Genomic DNA, 21,455 nt, shown 5'->3' on the forward strand with positions numbered 1-21,455 from the left:
TCTCATTGAACAGCTAAATTTAATAGTATTTCATACACAGTTCAAGCAAGTCATACAAAAATGCAAGTATTCTAAGTGTAATTAAAACATTACAACCAGGTAGTAACTGCTTTATTCTTAACATTCATACCAAAAATAGGTCACTATTTACAATGCAACAGGATCTGTTTTGGGCTTGGTGTAGCAAACTCCAAATGTCATAGAATCTCATGTTACAACTTGTAGGGCCAAAAGGTATGAAGAACACTCTTCGTTAATTTGGATAGGCTGAGCACATCTTGTATATAAAAAAAAAACAAAAATGATTAGTAGATACTCATTGAATTGGATCATTTTAAAAAAAATTCAAAACAATTCTAATATTGCTTCATACCAAATGCCTTTTTAAAAGCACTCTTACAAAGATTCTCAATATACCCTTCAACAGTGTCTACACTAGAACTGGTACATCCATTAGAAAATCATGTACTAACTTAGAGTCCAAAAGAAATAATTATGGAGCTTGCAGATAATACTTCCAGCAGGAGCCGAGATTTACAAGCCATCTTTTCCTTCAACAGTCACTAGACTTCATGCCTAAACATTTTTGCCTTCTGTGGTCCCTACGGCAGTCCTATATGCCTAACCAAATACCAGTGCTGCATAAAGTATGCTACTACACTGCCCCCTTGCACTTAGAGAAACAATCACACTAATGTGTAAGGATACCTCCTGCACTTTCTACTCAATCCTTCAAATATCTTCTGGACTTCACCCGCTCACTACACCCATCTCCAAACTTGGACAAGAGTTCATCGATGCTCCATGTTGACTTTGCCCTACTTACTTTATCCCACCATATGACCCTTGACTTTAACTTTGGGCTCCCTCCTATTGTCCCTATTCCCCATTTACTACAAGGATAGATGTATGCTAATAATTGCTATATAACCAGGCCTATATAAAACTTGAGTTTTCCCTACATTCATTCACATGCATGCTTTGGCTGCAGCTCTAGACCAGAGACCATCACTTCTAGTTCCATTTTTTAAATTTCCTTTTTCTTTACCCCTCCCAGACTCCCCTCTCCTGTTGTCATGCCTCCTTTCATTTCTCCCTTTTAGGTAGTCTTCTCCCTAAAATCCTTCTCCAACCCTACAGCACTCAACCTACCTACTCTCCTGCCACTATCCCAGGCATGAATCCTTGGTTAAGCCTACAACTTCCCTCCATGCCTCTCGGCATCCTCCGACAGGCACATCAAGGTACTCATCAGTGCCTCCTTACAAGCAAAAAACCCAAGTGCCCATCCTGCTCTCTTGCCGACTTCCCCCTTCTACTGCACCCACTGGGTGCTAATCTCCTCCCCATCCAACTCTCCCCTCTCAGTACTGGCTCTGGACTCCATTAGGAGCTCAGCTATCACTAGCCCACTCTGCATCTCTCTTTAGAACGTTCACATGCGAATAAGGCCCTTGCCATCCAAGAGTTCTGCGAATGATTGCACTGATATCATGACCTTGACCAGCTGAGGGATGGTGACACCTACTCCCTAAACAAAGCTTTCCCATCTAGATATATCTTCCACCATTTGCCCTGGCCAGACTGTTAGTGGCAGTGTGACTGATCAAAATCAAACCAAACCTTTGTCTATCCCTTTCTCTTCCTTGGAGCACGATGTCCACTTGGATGGATTACATGTCTACAGAGTACTTAACTCAGGAATTTGGGTAGAGAATTTGATACAGTAGAGGGAAGTAGTGCTGTTCTCTTAAACAAGCAGCAGTCCCAGAGAGGAAGCAAGACCTGAGAGTAAGGTCTAGAGATATTATTTAATTGAGCAGTTAGGTGACTGGTTGGTGAGTTTTTACGTTATTTTTCTCTAAACTAGGGTAGTAGATTAAAACTATGACCAGGAAGGTAAAGATACTGTAGTGAATTTATAGCTCAACTAGTTAAACTACTTAATATAGCTCTCAATAGTTGAGACATTTCAAAACTTGAAACACTAGTTAAATAAAATAAAATGGAGAGGGCAGGTGATGTATTGCAGCTGTAGCATGTGGGACCTGGTGGACACCAGTAGTGTCTGCAGCTCAAGGAACTTCGGCTCAGAGTCGATGAGCTGCAGGCTGAGCTTTGGCCACTGTCATGCATCATTCTGTTTTGAAGCCAGCTAGCCACTTGTAACTGACTCCACATTCTGACCTTATTAATTTGTCTATTATCTGATAAGCTCTATAACTGTGGGCATGTTCTGCCCCCTTCTTAAATATAGGAATTACATTAGCTCTTTGCCAGTCCTCTTGCCCTACACCTTTTTCTAACAAATTATTAAATCTGCTATAATGCGTGGATGCAAGCCATCTGCACCAGCAGCTTTATCCTCAGTTTTAGTTTATTCAATACATCCCTTTTTTGATTTTAAATACATTTAACTCATTACTTATCTCATCATTCAATGTCACGTCTAATGTCCTAATGCCCTGGTAAATATTGAAGCAAAATAATTATATAGTATTTGTCACCTCTCTATCATTACCTGTGGTATAACCTTGTCTATTCCATCCCTATTCCCATCCCATCCTTTTTTATTGATGTGCCAGTAAAATATTTTACTATTATGCTCCTTGATAATTTAATTTCATAGTTCCTCTTTGCCTTCCTAGTTGCTTTTATGACTTCTGTTCCAATCTCTTGGTATTCTTTTATCATGCACTCCTCTCCTCTGCAGTCCATGTACTTTGTGCACCTCTTTCCTAACCCTCAATTGCTCCTTTGTCTTCATTCAGGAATCTCACTAATATTTGTTTTGTTCTTGCCTTTTCGCAGAATATATTTTTCCTGCACCCTACTGAACACAGTTTTAAATGTTTCCCATTGTTGCTCTACATCACTTCGTCAATATTGTTGCCCATTTTATTTTCTCAAGTTATATTCCCAGTCCCTCAATCTGCTTTTCTCCAATCTATTAACCTGCTTTTTGTCACGTCCTTCTCCATCATAAATATTATGGTCACTATTGCCTAGACGTGTCTTTACTTTTACTTCTCTTATCCGCTCTGGTTCATTCCTCATTACTAGATCCACTAGCGAATCTTCTCTTGTTGGGCTTTTTACATATTGGGTTAGAAAGGAGACCTGTACATGTTGTAGGAACTCCATTCCCTTATCCCTTTTACCCACTTTCTCTATCCAATTAATATAAGGCTAGTTGAAATCCTCATTATTTTATGGGTTTTTTTTTAAAACTCAATTCCCTAATTTATCGATATATTTCTTTTTACACCTCCCTTGCATTATTAGGTGGTCTGTAGTGTGATTGATACATTATCTTTTATCTATCCATATGGATTCCATTTTTGACCTGACAATAACAGTAGAAAATGGACACAGCTATTGTTATCCCCAATAAGCACAGCTACTCCACCTCCTTTATTGTTTCTAAAAAATGTTATACCCTACTTCCCAGTCCTGATCTTTCTGTAGCCATGTTCCAGTAATCTTATGTATGGTTCTTCCCAATACATTACCTCCAGCTCCCCTATTTTATTAGACAGTGTATTTTTAATAGGATTTCCTCATGTTTAACCACCCTTTTAGACTCCTGTAACTATTTATTCCCTTGCCATTAATGTTTTTCCTTACTTTATTCTTTCCTATGCTCTCATTCCCTGTTTTGTTTACATTTAGGCTGCTTACATTTCTTGTAGACCCTCCCCTCAACTTACTAGTTTAAAGCCTTTACCACCTCCCCATTTACCCTTTCTGCTCCATCAAGTTTATTTAATGTGACAATGGGTTAGCTACTGGTTTTTCCACTTTGGTGACCTAGGTTCCAATCATATCTGGTGCACTCAGAGGCTCTTGCCTGTAATAGTCATATGAAATGAGATTGAACCGTGTCAACTGAGGTTCTACTGGGCTTGGGCCTACAGTATAAAACCATCTCCAGTTGGCAATCTCATTCAAAAGGGCCACAGGTGAATGAGATGGTGCTGTATCTCTCCATGACTGACTAGTTAAGTAGTGTGCTTGGAGGTTAGAGCAAAGTCATGCTGTTCTGCATCCATTAATGTGGTAAATACTTGGTGTCTTAGCACTTGCATCCAAAACCAATTATAAGATGGTTTCCAATCCAATTAGATGGATAAAATGGAATGCTGCAACAAGTTTAGCAGTGATCTTTCAGCTCTGGAACCCATATTTAAGTTCAGTGTGAAAAGATTGACCTGTGCCCTATAGGGAAATGACAATTTATTTCTAGTGAGCACTCGTCCATGCTATTCTTAGTTGGAAATCTAACAAGACTAAAGGGTGGCTGGTTTTGGAAGTCACATTTCTAGGACTAAGTAGAAGTGGTTTTCAATCTTGTGTTTAGAGAGGACTCCTGAAAATGCTGACAATCCCAGCAATCCTTAGCCAACTTCTAAAGACAATATCAAGTACCCAAAGGAAAATACTATATACAGATGTGATGTTTTAATAAAACAAAAATTCTGAATTTTGGCAAGATGGAAAAAAAATTGATAACCTAGTGATCCCCTATGGAATATAGGACTGTGAACTGTGCCAATAGATATCTCAAATGGAATTTCCCATTCCCAATACAAACATCCATCAACTTGATCAGCACAAAGTTCACAAAAGTTCAACTGAATACACTGGATTTGCAGCGAGCATCCACCTACCACTTAAAATCTAGCATATTAGGCTAGACTAATCAGCATGATTATGGATTCAATAAAATCAAGAAACTACTCAAAAAGAACTGGACTGTTATGAGACTTTAAAAAAATAACAAATTGGGTGACAGTTAACACAATTAGATTGGTATACAAGTGGCTGAAAGAAAAGATAAGCTGCATTTTTGGATGTTGCCTTATTTGGTTTAAATTTCCAGCCAACACTCCAGGCATACAGAATGAGTTGGAAAACAGAAATACGGAGAGTAATGGCAGATGAAATTTAATACAAACAAATAAAAAGTACTGCACATAGCAAGATAAAAAAAGTAGGCAATACATGCACTCTGAATAGTGTTGAAATAGGCAAGTATGAAGCTGAAAGAAACCCGAGTCTTGATGGACTTGGTACTTAACATGACCAACCATAAAAATAGGAGCTAGAGTAGGCCATTTGGCCCTCTGAGTCTATTCCACCATTCAGCAAAGATCATGGCTGATTCTCCACCTCCTCATATTCTCATATCCTCTAATTCTCTTTTGTACCCAAAAATCTATTGGCCTGTTTCTTGAATATACTCAATGACAGAGCATCCACAGCTCTCTCGGGTAGAGAATTCAAGATTCTCAACCCTTTGGCGAGGGAAGAAACTTCTCTCTGTCCTAAATAGCGCTTATTCTATGAACCCATGTTTAGATTCCCCAACCAAAGGAAGCATTTCCTCAGCATCTACCCTGTCAATCCCCTTAAGAATTTTATATGTTTCAATTAGATCATCTCTAATTCTTCTAAAATCCAGGGAATATAGGCCTAGTCTACTCAATCTCTCCTCATAGGACAATCTGGTCATCCCAGGAACCAGTGCAGTAAACTTTGTCGCACTCTCTCGAGGGGAAGGATGTCCTTCATTAGGTAAGGAGACCAAAACTGCACACAATATTTCAGGCCTTGTATAACTGTAGCAAGACTTCTTTACTCTTATGCTTCAATCCCTTTGTAACAAAAGCTAACACGCCATTTGTCTTCCCAATTGCCTGCTGTACCTGCACATTAACTTTGTGATTCATGTACAAGGACACCCAGGTCCCTCTGAATGCAAACATTTCCCAGTCCATCATTCAAAACAAAAAATTAGCTTTTTTATTCCCCCTCCCAAGTGGATAACTTCACCACATTGTATTCCATCTGCCATGTTCATGCCCACTCACCCAACCTGTCTAGATCCCTCTGCAGCCTCTTTGCATCCTCCTAACTTACTTTCCAGCTTAACTTTGTATAGTCAGCAAACTTGGACACGTTACACTCAGTCCCATGATCTAAATAATTACTATAGACTGTAAATAGCTGAGGCTTGGGTACTAATCTTTGCGTTACCCCGCTAGTTACAGCCTGCCAACCCGAAAATGTGCTGAATTCCTACTCTACTTTCTGTCCAATAACCAATCCTCAATCCATGCTACTATATTACCCCAATACCATGAGTCCTAATTTTGTGTAATAAGCTCTTGTGTGGCACCTTATCAAATGCTTTCTGAAAATCCAAATACACTACATCCACTGGTTCCCCCTTATCCATCCTACTAGTTACCTCCTCAAAAAAAACTCTCATTTGTCAAACATTACTTGCCTTTTATAAATCCATGTTGACTCCACTTTATCAAATTATGATTTTCCAAGTGCCCTATTACCATATCCCAAATAATAGATTCTAGCATTTTTCAAACTACTGATATTAGGCTAACTGGCCTATAGTTCCCCATTTTCTCTCTCCTTCTTAAATAGCAGGGTTATGTTTGTTACCTTCCAACCCTTGGGAACTGCTCTACATACTAAAGGAATTCTGGAAGATCAAAACTAATGCATCCACTATCTCGCAGCTACCTCGTTAAAACCCTAGGATGCAGATGATCAGGTCAAAGGGATTTGTCGCCACTTAATTTCTCTAGACTTAATCTTTACTTATACTGATTTCTTACAGTTCCTCATTCTCATGAGACTTAGTTCCCTGAAACCAACGAAAAGCACCAATCAATGTCAAGTATGGGTAAGTTAAACGATAGCAGGTTAAACTATAATAATGGTTGAATAAAGTTCAGAGGTGCTGGTGGTCAAACTTTATAGGGTTTGGTCAGGCCGCATCTGGAATACGGCATCCAGCTCTGGTCCCAAGAAATTAAGAAGATACCCGAATGCTGGAGGCAATCTACTGAGAAGCCAGGAGGATGATCCATGACGTCAGGAATCATATTTATATAGACATATTGAAGGAACTTGGCCTTCTCAGAAAAGAGGATGTCAAGAAGTGATCTTATTTAAGTATACAAGATTGTTAAGGGAATGGAAAAACTGGATTCTTACTTTTCACTGCAGGAGAATATGGGGACAAAGGCTACTTTTAGGACTGCTTTCAGGGAATTCTTCACAAAAGAGAAATCAATTTGTGGAATACAAACTGGGTGCTACAATGGAGTTCAGTAGGGGGACTTTAGCATTTTTCTGTTTAGATGAATACAAAGGAGAAAGGCCATTTGGCCCATATTAAATTATCTTGTGATAGAGAAAAAAGCAAAGTAAGTTATTCCACCAATCATGCAAGGTCTTACACCATTTTTAAGTTTCATCTATCCATATATCCATAATTAAACCTCATGAATCAGGGCCACAGGCATAAACTGAAGACTTATGTATTTTGTGCATGCACCATTTTTAGGCAATGAGTTCTGCTAGTCTTTACTGTATAAAACTAGTATTTTGAAGTTGAATGATTAATGAGGAACTTTCATTAAAGAACACACACTAGCCATAGAGTAAACTACTGCACTTGTAATAATATACATCAATAAGTCTGACTATAGTTTTGATCAAGTACAATTTACAAGAAACACAGCCACTCAGATTTTAAAAACTTACCACAGTGTCAATTTCTGATGGACTTAGGTGTCTCTCCAATTCACCAAAATCTTCCACAGACATAGGTAGAAGATTTTCTGTTGACTGCAGTCTAGAGGGGTGACTGAAAATATAGATAACAATTTACAATCAGTTTTATTCAAAAGGTTTATCAAGTGAGAGGAAGGAAAGAATGAATAACTTGCATTTAGATTGTGCCTTGAATTTAAAATCAAGTTTAAAAAAGGGACAGTGAAGTATGGTTTAAACTAACACAACAGTAAGTTCCTCTTTAAAGCATCTGTGCTTTGGCAAATTGCTGAGCAGGTGCTTTATTTAAATAGCAAGCAAAGCTGCCCTTTTGATTAAATCATTTGTCATTTCTGCACGAGGTATTAACTAATCCTATGGTCTCCAACCCAGTACTCTTGCCTCCTCATGGGCTCATATTACTGCAAAGTTTCAGAGAGCCAGCAGCTTTCTAGCATTTTATTGGAGCAGTCCTTCCTCACAACAACCTCAACAACAAATGCCACCAGGCTATTTAGTGGGGAACAAAGACGATTCATCTGACTACCATCATTAATTGGTTGCTTTTCAGACAAGTGAATGGTAGACAGTGGCATTCCCAAAGTGTCAGTGCTGGGACCACTGCTTTTTTTTTGATAGAAATATAAATGGCTTGGATCTTGAAATACAGAGTAGAATTTCAGTTTACTGATGACACCAAACTTGAAGGTGCGACACAGTGAGGATGATATGAATTGCCTGCAACAGGACACAGATAGGCAGAGAAGTGGCAGAAGTGGAATTTAATACCAACAAGTGAGAGATGATGCATTTTGGCAGAAGGAATACAGAGAGGCAATATATACTTAATGGCACAGTTCTAAAGTGTGTGCAAGAACTGAGGGACCCTGGGGGTGCTTGTGCATAGATCTTTGAAGGTGACAGGACACATTGAGAGTGTGGTTAGTAAAGCATATGGAATCTTGGGCGTTATAAATAGAGGCATTGAATACAAAAGCAGGGAAGTTATGCTGAACTTTTATGAAGCTCTGGTTAGGCCCCAACTGGAATGTTGTTTCCAGTTCTGGTCACCACACTTCAGGAAGGATGTGAGGGTCCTCGAGAGGCTGCAGAGGAGATTTACTAGAATGGTTCCAGGAATTGAGGATTTTAGTTACAAGTTAGGTTGGAAAAACTGGGTTCGTTCTCCTTAGAACAAAGGAGATTGGGGGTTTTGGGCGGTGGGGGGTGTGAAGATTTAGTAGAGTTGTATAAGATTATGACCGGCTTCATTAAGTTAGACAAGGAAAATCTGTTCCCATTAACAAATGGCACAAGGACTAGGACACAGATCAGAAGTTTTGTGCAAAAGATGCAGGGGGAATATGAGGAAGCAGTTTTTTTCAAATGCAGTAGGTGGCAATGACCTGGGGTTCACTACCCACAAGGGTATTGGAAGCAGAGAGAGACACAATCAATGACTTGAAGAGGAAGTTGGATGGCCAGCTGAGAAATAGACTTGCAGGGCTACGGGGATCGAGCAAGGAAGTGGGACTCACAGCACAGTTGAGGAGAGTCAGCATGGACTTGATGGGCCAAATGGCCTTCTTCTGTGCTGTAAACGACTATGACTTATTTGACAGTCACAGTGCATGTTCCACCAGAAGTCACTGAACAGTAATTGGGTGCAAGAATCCTTACAACTTTTCCTTCATATTCATGGACATGATAGCCAATGCGGCACTCCTACTGCAACCCGAGCCCAGATCATCTAACTCAGCAGAGTCTGGTCATTAATCATAGGATCCTTCCAATCAACATAACTCAATACCATACATTGTACTACACTGACCTAATGGGAAGTGAATGCATCTAGCTTATAACAGACTGTACCTCACTCTGGGCATAATGGGTATGTTCCTGGGTTACAAATCAGAGGCCTGGACTAATTATGCACAAGCACCCCCAGAGTTCAAATCACACCAAGGCACTAGGAAATTGAAATTCAGTTAATTAAATCAAAAATCTGGAATAAAAAGCTAGCATCAGTAATGGTGACCATGTCACCAGATGTCATAAAAAAGCCAGCTGGCTCATCAATGCCCGTTAGGGAAGGAAATCAGCCAACTTGATTACCCGTTCTGGCTTATTAGTGACTCCAGACCCACTGCAATGTGGTTGACTCTTAACTGCCCTCTGAAATGGCCAAGCAAGCCACTCAGTTGTACCAAACTACTACAACAAAGTCAAAGAATAAAACCAAACCGACCACACATCAAGCAAGGCATCAGATTTGGACACAAAGACACACCCAGTCCATTGACTCTGCAAATACCTCCTCACCAACATCTGGGAACTTGCGCCAAAATTGGGAGAGCTGTCCCAAGACTAGTTAAGCAACAGCCTGACAAAGTCATACTCAGAGGAGTTTGGGATGTTATTTGAAAGATATGATTCTATCATCCCTAGGCATGTCCTGTTCCACCAGCAAGATAGACTCACGACAGGAGGCAATGGCTCGGAGAGTCCTCAATATAGTCTCTGGACCTCATGAAGTCTCATGGCATCAGAGCAAACATGAGCAAATTCCTGCCCTCCCTCAACTGGTGATTAAATACTCTTTCATGTTAACCACCACTTGGAAGCACAGAGGTTAGCAAGGGCACAGAATGCACTCAGGTGAGGGACTTCAACGTACACTACCTAGTAGCACCACTACTGAGTGAGCTGGCCAAGTCCTGAAATACAATTCTGTCAGATTGGGCCTACAGCAGGTGGTGAAAGAACAAATGCAAGGGAAAAGCCGACTAGACCTTGTCCTCACCAATCTACCTGTTGCAGATACATCTGTCCATGAGTGTATTGGTAGCAGTGACCACCACACAGTTCTTTTGGAGACTTCACGCTGAGGAAACACTCCATCATGTTGGCACTACCATTGTACTAAATGGGATAGATTCAAAACAGATCTAGCAGCTAAAAACTGGGCATCCATGAGACACTGTAAACCATCAGCAGCAGAATTGTATTAAACCACAATCTGTGACCTCATAGCTCACCATATCCCTCACTCTACCATCAAGCCGAGGCCAATCATCTCAGTCCCAGGACATCACTGCAGGAGTTCCTCAGGGTAGTATCCTATGCCCAACCATCTTCAGCTGCTTCATCAATGACCCTCCCTCCATCATAATGGTCAGAAGTGTGGATGTTCGCTGATGATTGTATGATGTTCAGTACCATTCGCAGCTCCTCAGATACTGAAGCAGCCCATCTCCATATGCAGCAAGACCTGAACAATATTCAGGCTTGGGCTGATGAGTGGCAAATAACATTTATGCCATGCAAGTGCCAGGCAATGACCATCTCCAACAAGAGAATCCAACCATCTCCCCTTGACATTCAACAGCATTACCAGAGCTGAAATCCACTAACATCCTGGGGGTTACATTAACGAGAAACTGAACTGGACCAGCCACACAATATAGTGGCTACAAAGAGCAGGTCAGAGGCTGAGAATTCTGCAGCAAGTAACCCATGTCCCAACTCCCCAAAATCTGTCCACCATCTACAAGGCACAAGTCAGTGTGATGGATTACTCTCCACTTGCTTGGACAAGATCAGCCATGATCTTATTGAATGGCCAAATGGCCTACTCCTGCTCCTACATCTTATGTTCTTATGTGAGGCACGAACACCACTCAAGAAGCTCAATACCATCCAGGACAAAGCAGCCCACTTGATTGGCACCTCATCCACCACCTTCAACATTCACTCCCTCTACCATCAGTGCACAGTGGCAGCAGTGTATACCATATACAAGATGCACTGTACCAACTCACCACACCTCCTTTAACAACACCTTCCAAACCTGCAACATCTACCACCTAGTAGGACAAGGGCAGCAGATGCATGGAAACACCAGCAAGTTCCTCTCCAAGCCACACACCATCCTGACTTGGAACTGTATTGACATTCCTTCACTGTCACTGGATCAAAATCTTGGAACTCCCTCCCTAACAACACTGCCAACGTACCTGCACCAGATGGAATGTAGCAGTACAAGAAGGCAGCTCACCACCACCACCTTCTCAAAGACAATTAGGGATGGCGAACAAATGCTGGCCTTGCCAGTGACTCCCATATCCAAAGAAATGAATAATTAAATAACTACCTGACAAATAGAAAAATTGCCCAGGTATGTCCAGTCCATCAAAAAAAAAGACAAATCCAATCTGGCTAATGATTGATGTATAAGAGTAGGCTGATATGCAAAGGGCCATTGACAGGGCTACCAAGCAACACTTACTCACTAATAACCTGCTCACGGAAGCTCAGTTTAGGTTCCACCAGGACCACTTGGTTCCTGTCTACAAAAGGAAAATAGTTGTGGTTGTTGGTGGCCAATCATCTCATTCCCAGGACGTCACTGCAAGAGTTCCTCAGGACAGTGTCCTTAGCCAAAGATCTTCAACTGTTTCATCAATAACCTTCCCTCCATCATGAGGTAGAGACGTTCGCTATTGATGGCAATGCTCTGTTCCATTTGCAAGTCCTCAGATAACAAAAGCAGTCTGTGCCCCTATGCAGCACAACCTGAACATCCAGACTTGGGCTGATAAATGGCAGGTAGCATTTGTGCTACACAAGAGTCATGCAATGACCATCTCCAACAGTCTCAGTTGAATTCCCCACCAACAGCAGCCTGGAGGTCACCATTGATCAGAAGATTAACTGGACGAGCCACATAAATACTGTGACTACATGAGCAGGTCAGAGGCTGGGAATTCTGCAGTGAGTTACTCACCTGACTCTTCAAAACCTGTCCATCATCTACAAGGTGCAAGTCAGGAGTGTGATGGAATACTCTCCACTTGCCTGGATATGTGCAGCTCCAACAACACTCAAAAAACTCGAAACCATCCAGGACAAAAGCAGCCCATTTGATTAGCACCTTACTCCTCATCACCAACATTCACTCCCTCCACTACTGATGCCCTGTGGCTGTAGTCTGTACCATTTACAAGATGCACTCCAGTAATTCACCAAGGCTTCTTTGACAGCACCTTCCAAACCCATGACCACTACCACATAGAATGATAAAAGGCAGCAGGCTCACTGGAATATCACCATCTCCTAGTACCCCTCTAATTCACATACCATCATGAACTGAACTATAATCGCTGTTCTTTCATTGTTGCTGGGTCAAAATACTGAAACTCCCTCCCCAACAGCACTGTGGGAGTACATTCACCACATGGACTCCAGCGGTTTAAGAAAGCTATCTTCTCAAAGGCAAGTAATGATGGGCAATAAATTCTGGCTTTGCCAGTGACTCCCAACTCCCGTGAATGAACAAAAACTTGCATCTTTCTCTGTTTTTTCTCTTCTATCTCCCCTCATGCCCTCTCTGGGCTCATCTTGTCAATTAGACTCAACTCCTGCTCTCTCTATCCTATTCCCACTAAATTTCTGACCACTTAACTTCTGTTCCTGGCTCCCATGTTAGCTGATATTGTTAATGGTTCTGGCCCCCTTTACTTCAAACCTACCATTACCACCCCTCTCAAAAAATAAAATCCTTGACCTCTTCATCCTTACAAGCTGCTACCACACCTCAACTCCCTTTCTTCTCCAAAGTCCTTGAATGTGTTATCATCTCCCAAATTCGTACCTATCTTTCCCAGAACCCCATGTTTAAATCCCTCTGATCAGGTTTCCACCCCTGCCACAGTACTGAAACAGGTCTCAAAGTCGCAAATAACATCCTAAATGTTAGAGACAAAAGTAAACTACCCCTCCTCATCCAATCTGCAGACTTTGACACAGTTGATTACATCATCCTCCTCCAACACCTCTCCGCTATCTAGTTGGTTGGTTTCATTCTTATCTATTTAATCATAGCCACAGAATCACCTGCAATGGCTTCTCTTCCTGCTCCTGCACGATTACCTCCGGTGCTCTCCATGGATCTATCCTTAGCCTCTCCCATTTCTCATCTACATGCTGCCCCATGGTGACATCATCCGAAAGCATGTTAATTTCCACACGTATAGTGGTGACATCCAGCTCTACCTCACCACGACCACCTCTAAATTCCTCCACCATCTCTAAATTGTCAGACTGTTTGTCCCAAATCCTGCACTGAAGGAGCAGAAATTTCCTCCAATTAAACACTGAGGACTGAAACTATTGTCTTCAGTCAGGACCACAAACTCCACTCCCGAGCCACGGACTCTGGCAATGGTCCGAGGCTCAAGCAGACTGTCTGCAACCTTGGTATTACATTTGACCCAGAGATGATCTTCCAGCTACTTATCTGCACCATCACCAAGACCTCCCACTTCCATATCCGTAATAAAAGCAAAATACTGCGGATGCTGGAAATCTGAAATAAAAACAAGAAATGCTGGAACCACTCAGCAGGTCTGGCAGCATCTGTGGAAAGAGAAGCAGAGTTAACGTTTCGGGTCAGTGACCCTTCTTCGGAACTGGTTCCGAAGAAGGGTCACTGACCCGAAACGTTAACTCCACACCTGTAATGTTGCCTGGCTTGGCCCCTTCCTCAGTTCCTCTGCTGCTCAAACACTTATTGATGCCTTTGTTAACTCTAGACTTGACTATTCTAATGCACTCCTGGCTGGCCTCCCACATTCCACCTTCCATAAACTTGGAGTCAGCCAAAACTCTGCTGCCCATATCCTTACTCGCACAAAATCCTGTTCACCCATCCCCACTGTGCTTACTGACCTACACTGGCTTAACGTCTTGGTTTTAAAATCCTCATCCCTGCTTTCAAATCCCTCCATGGCCTAGCCCCTCCCTATCTCTAACCTCCTCCAGCCCCACAACCTTCCGAGATATCTGCGCTCATCTAATTCTGGCCCCTTTAGCATCCCCAATTTTAATTGCTCTGCCATTGGTAGCGGCACCTTCAATTGCCTAGGCCCTAAGCTGGTCCTGAAACCTCTCCACCTCTCTAACTCGCTTTCCTCCTTCAAGAGCCTCTTTAATATCTAACCATCTGCCCCAATATCTCATGTATATAATTCGCTGTGAAGCTCCTTGGACCTTTTATTGCATTAAAGGCGCTATATCTAAATACAAGTTCTTGCAGTTGTTTAACCAGCTGAGTCATTGGAAATCCTAATAAATCAATATCCTCTTGAATTCAAATCTATGGAAGAAAAGTGTCAATTCTTTATACTAAAATATCACTATTGCTGCAACCTTAGTATTCGAAATCAGATATACAAAAAGCACTCGCGTTCTAACTGACTTTTAGTCGATATACAGCACTTTACAAAAAGCGGAGAAAACAATATTCAGTTAGTCCCTTGAAAACAGCATCACCTACTGTTGAAGGATTAGAATGAATTAAGGCCCAAGTTTTGTTATTTGGTTTTAATTATTACATAAAGTGCAATTAAAGAATGCAGGATCCCACAGTACATTTACTTCTATAGTTCTGCTGCCTTCCTTTTTCCCCCCCCAACCAAGGATTCCCTTCACTGTGGTTAACAGGACCTCGACTACATCCACCCCATTTCCCCCACACTCCCAGAACAGAGATAAGGCTCCCTTGTCCTCGCCTTCCACACCAGCCTCTACGTTTGGGGCGGCACAGTGGCGCAGTGGTTAGCACCGCAGCCTCACAGCTCCAGCGACCCGGGTTCAATTCTGGGTACTGCCTGTGTGGAGTTTGCAAGTTCTCCCTGTGTCTGCGTGGGTTTTCTCCGGGTGCTCCGGTTTCCTCCCACAAGCCAAAAGACTTGCAGGTTGGTAGGTAAAGTGGCCATTATAAATTGTCCCTAGTATAGGTAGGTGGTAGGGAACTATTAGGGACAGGTGGGGATGTGGTAGGAATATGGGATTAGTGTAGGATTAGTATAAATGGGTGGTTGATGGTCGGCACAGACTCGTTGGGCCGAAGGGCCTGTTTCAGTGCTGTATCTCTAAAACTAAAAAAAAAACTGAAACAATGGATCATCCTCCAGTGCAATTTTTTTTTCTTTTAAAGGATGTGGGCATCACCAGCAGGCCATCATTTGTTGCCCATTCCTAATTGCCTTTGAGCTCAGTGGTTTGCTAGGCCATTTCAGAGGGCAGTTAAGAGTTGACCACATTGCTGTGGGTCTGCAGTCACATGCAGGCCAGACCAGGTAATGACAGATTTCCTTCCCTAAAAATACATTAGTGAACCAGAGGGGTTTTTAAATGACAAATCAATGATAGTAATGTAACCATGAAACAGATTAGTTTTTATTAATTAATTGAAGTTAAATTCCACCAGCTGCCATGGTGGGATTTGAACCCATGTCCCCAGAGTATTAGCCTGGGCCTCTGAATTATTAGTGCAATGACATTACCACTATGCCACCATCAAGCACATTTTCCCCTCCCTCCCCCCAGCATTCCAAAGCGCCAGTTTCCTCCATGACACCCTGGTCCACTCTTCCATAATCCACATTTTCCCACAGCACTTTTCAGGCAAGCACAGAAGATGCAACACCTGCCCTTTCACCTCCTGACTTCCCACTGTCCAGGGCCGCAAATATTTAACAGATGAAACAGTTATTTACTTGTACTACTTTCAATTTAGTATATGGTATTCTCTGCTCGCAATGTGCTGATTCGTTGATCGCTTTGCTGAACATCTCCTTTCAGTCCACAAGCATGACCCAGAGCTTCCAGACACTTGCCATTTTAATTCTCAGCCCCGCTCCGATCTCTGTCCTTACCCTCCTACACTGTTAGAACAAAGCTCAACTGAAGTTCTCGTAACAGTACCTCACCTTTTGATTAGGCGCTTTACAGCCTTCTGAACTCAACATGGAGTTCAATAACTTCAAATTGAAGCACTGCTCCCATTTTACTTTTGGACAGCTACTGCTGGTACTTATTCTGCTATTGCCATTTCCAGCTCTTCATCCTCCGGTTTGTATTCTTGACCATCCTATCACAGACCTTCCCTTTTATTCTTTCCTCCCCCCTTTCCCTGTCTCGGTATTGGTTTAAAAACTTTTAATCTCTAACTTCTTCCAGTTCTGATAAAAGGTTGTTGACTTGAAACATTAACTCATTTCTCTCTCCACAGATGCTGCCTGACTTGGAGTGTTTCAGCATTTTATGTTTTTATTTCACTAATTTTACATAGGTGGGCAAAAGATAGAGTAAAAAAGGTACAATGTTGAATTAAAAGGTAGATCACCAAAAGTTATGCAATGCACTGCTTATTTTTACTTTATGTACTTTGAAAACATTCTGCACTGATACAGTAAATTATTAGAACTAAACTGCTGTTTACCTTTCTTCAAAATAATATCTATAGTGAAGCTAAATATTTAATTATATCCACCATTCACTAGTAGTCATATATTTCCAACTACTCTGGTCACTTCAGACTTTTTTTGCAAGGTTAGCACAGTACTTAGAATACAACAAAGATAGATATTTCATGCCTGTGTATGTATAATTGTATCAATGACAACCTTGGTATGTACTGGGCAAAGACAATTTGCATCTATTTAATTAAAAATTTCATCTCCTCATGCATTATTCTACTCCAAATCAGCCAAAAGGAGCAAGTTTAAAAACTGAACAACCATCAACTGACTTTTCCAAAATAAAGAGATCGAAAGTCTATAATTTCTCGTTTGTTTTGTTCCAAGTGACTTGCATTTAGAATTAGTAGGATTTGGCTGTAGGAAAGACAATGAACAAAATATAAACTATTTTAATGCAAGTAATGTGAATGGAGGAAAAGAAAAAAAGACAAAGGTCACTTACACTTCAGACACTGAAATCAGTTCAGTCTTTATATAACCACTGGTCTTGGAGTCATCGACATCCATAGGCTCTGAAGCTGAAGGAGAAAAAGCAAGGATCTTTAGTTTACATTTGTTGGGTGATGACAGAGGGAAGTTTACATTGAAAGCCGGAGTGGTGGGCAAGAAATCAGAAGATCTGAGGATCATGCAATCTATACCACTGAGAACACCACATCATAGGAATTGAGCCATTCCAAATGACTTATGTCAGAACTGATAAAATTTCCTGAAAACAGCATTGACAAAGGCCCAGGAGCAATTCTGCTGGACAATACTGAATGGCAGAGACACGACTAAAAATGTTCAAGATAGCAAATAACATTGAAGGGTGGTCACGGGACTTTAGTCTGCTGAAATCCTTTCTGGGAACAGTGAATCTGCAAATGCCAGGATACGAATTAAATAAGCCATATAAATGATTCCCCCCCAAAAAAGTTACTATGTTGGCTCATAAATAGAAACATAATTATTCCTTCCCTCCCCCTTTTTGCAGGAAATGGACATCTCCAAAGCCACCGAAGTTCCTCTATAAAAGTATCAAAGAACATAGTGCAAGGGAGTGAGCCAGATGCTGCTTGCACGTCCATAAATTGCGTGAATGGAGTGTGATGTGAAACTGGGTTTAAAAAGTGCTTCAGGGCTTTTCTCAGAAAATCAGTAAATCTATCTGGAATTAAATTTAAATATTTAGACAGTGAGAGTCCTGCTGTTCAACTCATTTGTGGCAAGAAATGCATGTGCCCTGGCTTTTGGGCACAGGAGTCACAATTCGTGACCTTCCCACACTGGTTTTGATTGAGGTGGGCAGGGTGCAATATGATACACCCACCTCATCTGCATTATTGTAGCAGGTTCTGTGCTGCTGGCTACCTCTGCATTCAGTAGGGGGTCAAACAGCATTGTACAGCTATCACCTGGTGCAGCCAGACTACTCCTCTTAAAGGCAGGCTGTCCCTTTCAAAAGGAAGCTACACTGAATTATATTGATGAAATTTAATGATGGAAAATTGCACACCAGGCAATGAAAGAGTTCCATGGTGACGGATACAGCACTGGAGGCATTAGTAATAGAGCTGGGGAGGAGGAGAGCCCCCATGAATCCACAAGGGGCCAGGAGATCCTTAAGGACCATCCTCAGAAGGGAGTGGGAGGTCAATTCCCAGAGGCTGGACCAGAAGACCTGGCACAAGTGCCAGAAGTAGTCTCATTACCTCACATGGGTGTTCAAGGTCATGAAGCCTCACGCTGCTCAATGCATCACATCCATCATTCACCCAGCAGCGCATCCTGGCACTCAGGACTCATACCCAACATCCAGATATTCCACCACACCCGCACACTCATTCCAATGATGTTAGCCTCACACCCACCTCTCACTGCTTATACATAACTCCAGCTATTCAGCGATGGCAGGCACATCACCCAACACAGTGCAATTCAGTCATTCTGCCCTCTCTTGCAGGACAAGGTGGCACACAACTGAAGGAAGCAGAGCAGAACCGGTGAGAGGCAAGGACGTCTGGATCTTCTGTGCCCCATGGAGGTGATGGTTCCCATCATGGGGCTGACTGTGATGGAGCCCATGGCATCCGACATCACTGAGAACATTCAATATGTCAGTATGTCCCTGACTTATGCACACTCTCAATTTCCAGCACACCCTCATCCTGCTATCTGGCAAGATGAGCAAGCTGCAGATGGGGTTACCATGGACCTCTTGCTTTCCACTTCACCCTCATCCCATCCTTCCCCTTCTGATTTTCCTACTTTCAGACATCCAAAAACTGATGCTGGCTCAGCACAGCAGCCTCAGGAGGAAGGGAGAGCGGGAGAGAGAAACACCACACCAATGAAGAGGCCCCAACACTTGATATGACACTTGCAGCCATCAGTTCAGATACTGGCACTGTGCATACCTTAAGGCTATTATATAGAGTCAGGATCTGCACATGATGAGTCACCAGGCACAAGGTGGATGCAGCCAGTCAAAAGGGAAAGGATAATTCATGAAATAAAAAGAAGAAATGCTGGAAATACTTAGCAGGTCTGGCAGCATCTGTGGAGAGAGAAGCGGAGTTAAAGTTTCAGGTCAGTGACCCTTCTTCAGAAGAGAAGATACTGGGTATACTGGCTGGCCTGCCAGGCAGCCTCCTGTCACTGTCAAGGAGCATAGAGGAGTCCAGCTCCAATTTGACAGAGATCATGCAGGACTTGTCCTCTCCTCTGCTCTACTCAATTTGTCAGTTGTGTTGCAGACCCAGAGGCAATGCAACTGCAGCCCTATACCTGTTGCAGCCTTTGTGCAGACAGGCCACCAAATCCTCTGGCCTCTCTTTAAGGATGCAGCAACATTCGCTGCTCAATCCAGAAACTCAGCACAACATCCCCAAAAACACTCGAGTGCTTCCAGAGACTTTACAATGGCATTAGTTATTCAAAATTATCTTCCCTGAAATGACAGTACCTGGCCCTTTAAGTACCATTAGTGCTGAACCCCTCTTGTAGCAACACTAGCTCTTTGATAAGTGGCAAGCTAATTTGTCCAATGGACCTGCATGGTCCAAATTTGGAAACTGGCTGTTGTATCAGCCGGTAGGTGTGATAGCACTACTTCACACGCAGTGATTGTGCCGGTCACATCTGGAGGCATTATCGGAGGGCATTCGGCTTCCATAGTACCATCTCCAGTGACGTTACAGATCCAAATTTCACACTATTAGGGTTCTTTTGAAGGGCTGAACAGTTTTCCTCATCCATAGTAATGTTATGAACAGTTTCAGGCATCTCACGCACAGTCACAGAGAGACTGCAATGTGCTATTCTCATATCTGGATTTTTCACTTTGTGAAATTGTGCACTTTTAAACACTGAAAAGGTGATGTGACATTTGGAAGGTATTTCTTTCTCCCCCAACACATTCCAGAATTCATCCTCTTTTCCACCGCCTCCATCAAAAAAAAACCAGATACTCGTTATAACCAACCGAACATCACAAACTCAATTTACCTCCATTGTGCCAACTGTGGGTCAAAGAATTTGTTAACAGTTCACATTTTTGGTGATATCTGTTTGCTCCACTTAGCTGATAAAATACTGAGGATATTATTTTCAAATCAGATATAATGTGCAAGTTAATCTTGTTCTTACGGTGCCATCGCAGTTTGTACATATAACAGCAACAGTCAAATGGGTGCACAGTCACAAGTATTACAATGTAGAGTTAAATTAAGTTCTTAGCTCCTCAAAAAATCCAGTTCTATCGCAGCAAACATTTAAACTTGCAAAAAAAAAAAAAAAATCCTACTTTGTTATACGGGTCCAGCTATACTTACGATCTTTTGGTCTGGAGTAATACTTTCCAAATGCCTGATCTTTGGGGACTTCAGGATACAAATACTTCAATGGATTTTCAGGAATATTTTCAGCTGCCATAACTTTGTAATTGCGAATGATGTCTGGGAAGGTAACAGCTGACAGTTGATGTTTTGTGTACGGCTCTACGGAGTGAAATTGAGACTCATCTGGGAAGAGAAAAGTTCAGACAGTTTCAAGTTTTGAAAAAAAAATATACAAATTTGCACCCTAGATGTGACTTTGGTGATGCAGGTGCCCATGAATGACAGACAACTTAAGGGACATTCTTAATCCTATGGATTTTGGTGCATGAATTTTTTTTTTTGTTGGAAAAACAGTAGTTTTCTTTTAAATCCCATAAATATTAAAGCAACAGAAAAAAAAAATCAGGATTTGGTTTTCATGTGTTCAATTCTTAAACTTTGAAGTCAGTGTAATTTAGTGTGAATTTCATATCTTTTCCCCACCCCCCCCCTCCCATTTATAGATTTAATGATTTGAAGTTTTACTTTGTTTTAAAAATATGCAGTGGAAATCTGGACATTAGCATATATGGAAATAGTTATAGATTGTTTCAATGGTCTGCTTTGTCTTATGGCACTATTTAGATAATAAATATATTGCCCATTTCTTTTGGGGATCCAGGCCACAATCCTGGTATACCCATTTTCACAAGTAATATGCCATGGAGAATCACCAGGTCCATCC

The 21,455-nt window shown here is 41.8% G+C and overlaps 1 protein-coding gene across 1 annotated transcript in view; it reads right to left on the reverse strand.

The window, feature by feature from the left end:
* LOC137372148 (signal transducer and activator of transcription 1-alpha/beta-like) overlaps window positions 1–21,455 on the reverse strand; it is a 52,023-nt gene continuing 30,568 nt past the window's right edge. Inside the window, exons 21-24 of the mRNA XM_068035648.1 lie at window positions 20,726–20,914; window positions 17,353–17,428; window positions 7,576–7,678; window positions 1–277 (exon numbers count right to left, since the gene is read on the reverse strand). Of these exons, the coding sequence (XP_067891749.1) occupies window positions 254–277; window positions 7,576–7,678; window positions 17,353–17,428; window positions 20,726–20,914 (392 nt within the window). The 3' untranslated portion in view covers window positions 1–253. The remainder of the gene's footprint in view (window positions 278–7,575; window positions 7,679–17,352; window positions 17,429–20,725; window positions 20,915–21,455) is intronic.

The sequence above is a fragment of the Heterodontus francisci genome, chromosome 7, assembly GCF_036365525.1.
Source record: "Heterodontus francisci isolate sHetFra1 chromosome 7, sHetFra1.hap1, whole genome shotgun sequence".
Lineage (NCBI taxonomy): Eukaryota > Metazoa > Chordata > Chondrichthyes > Heterodontiformes > Heterodontidae > Heterodontus > Heterodontus francisci.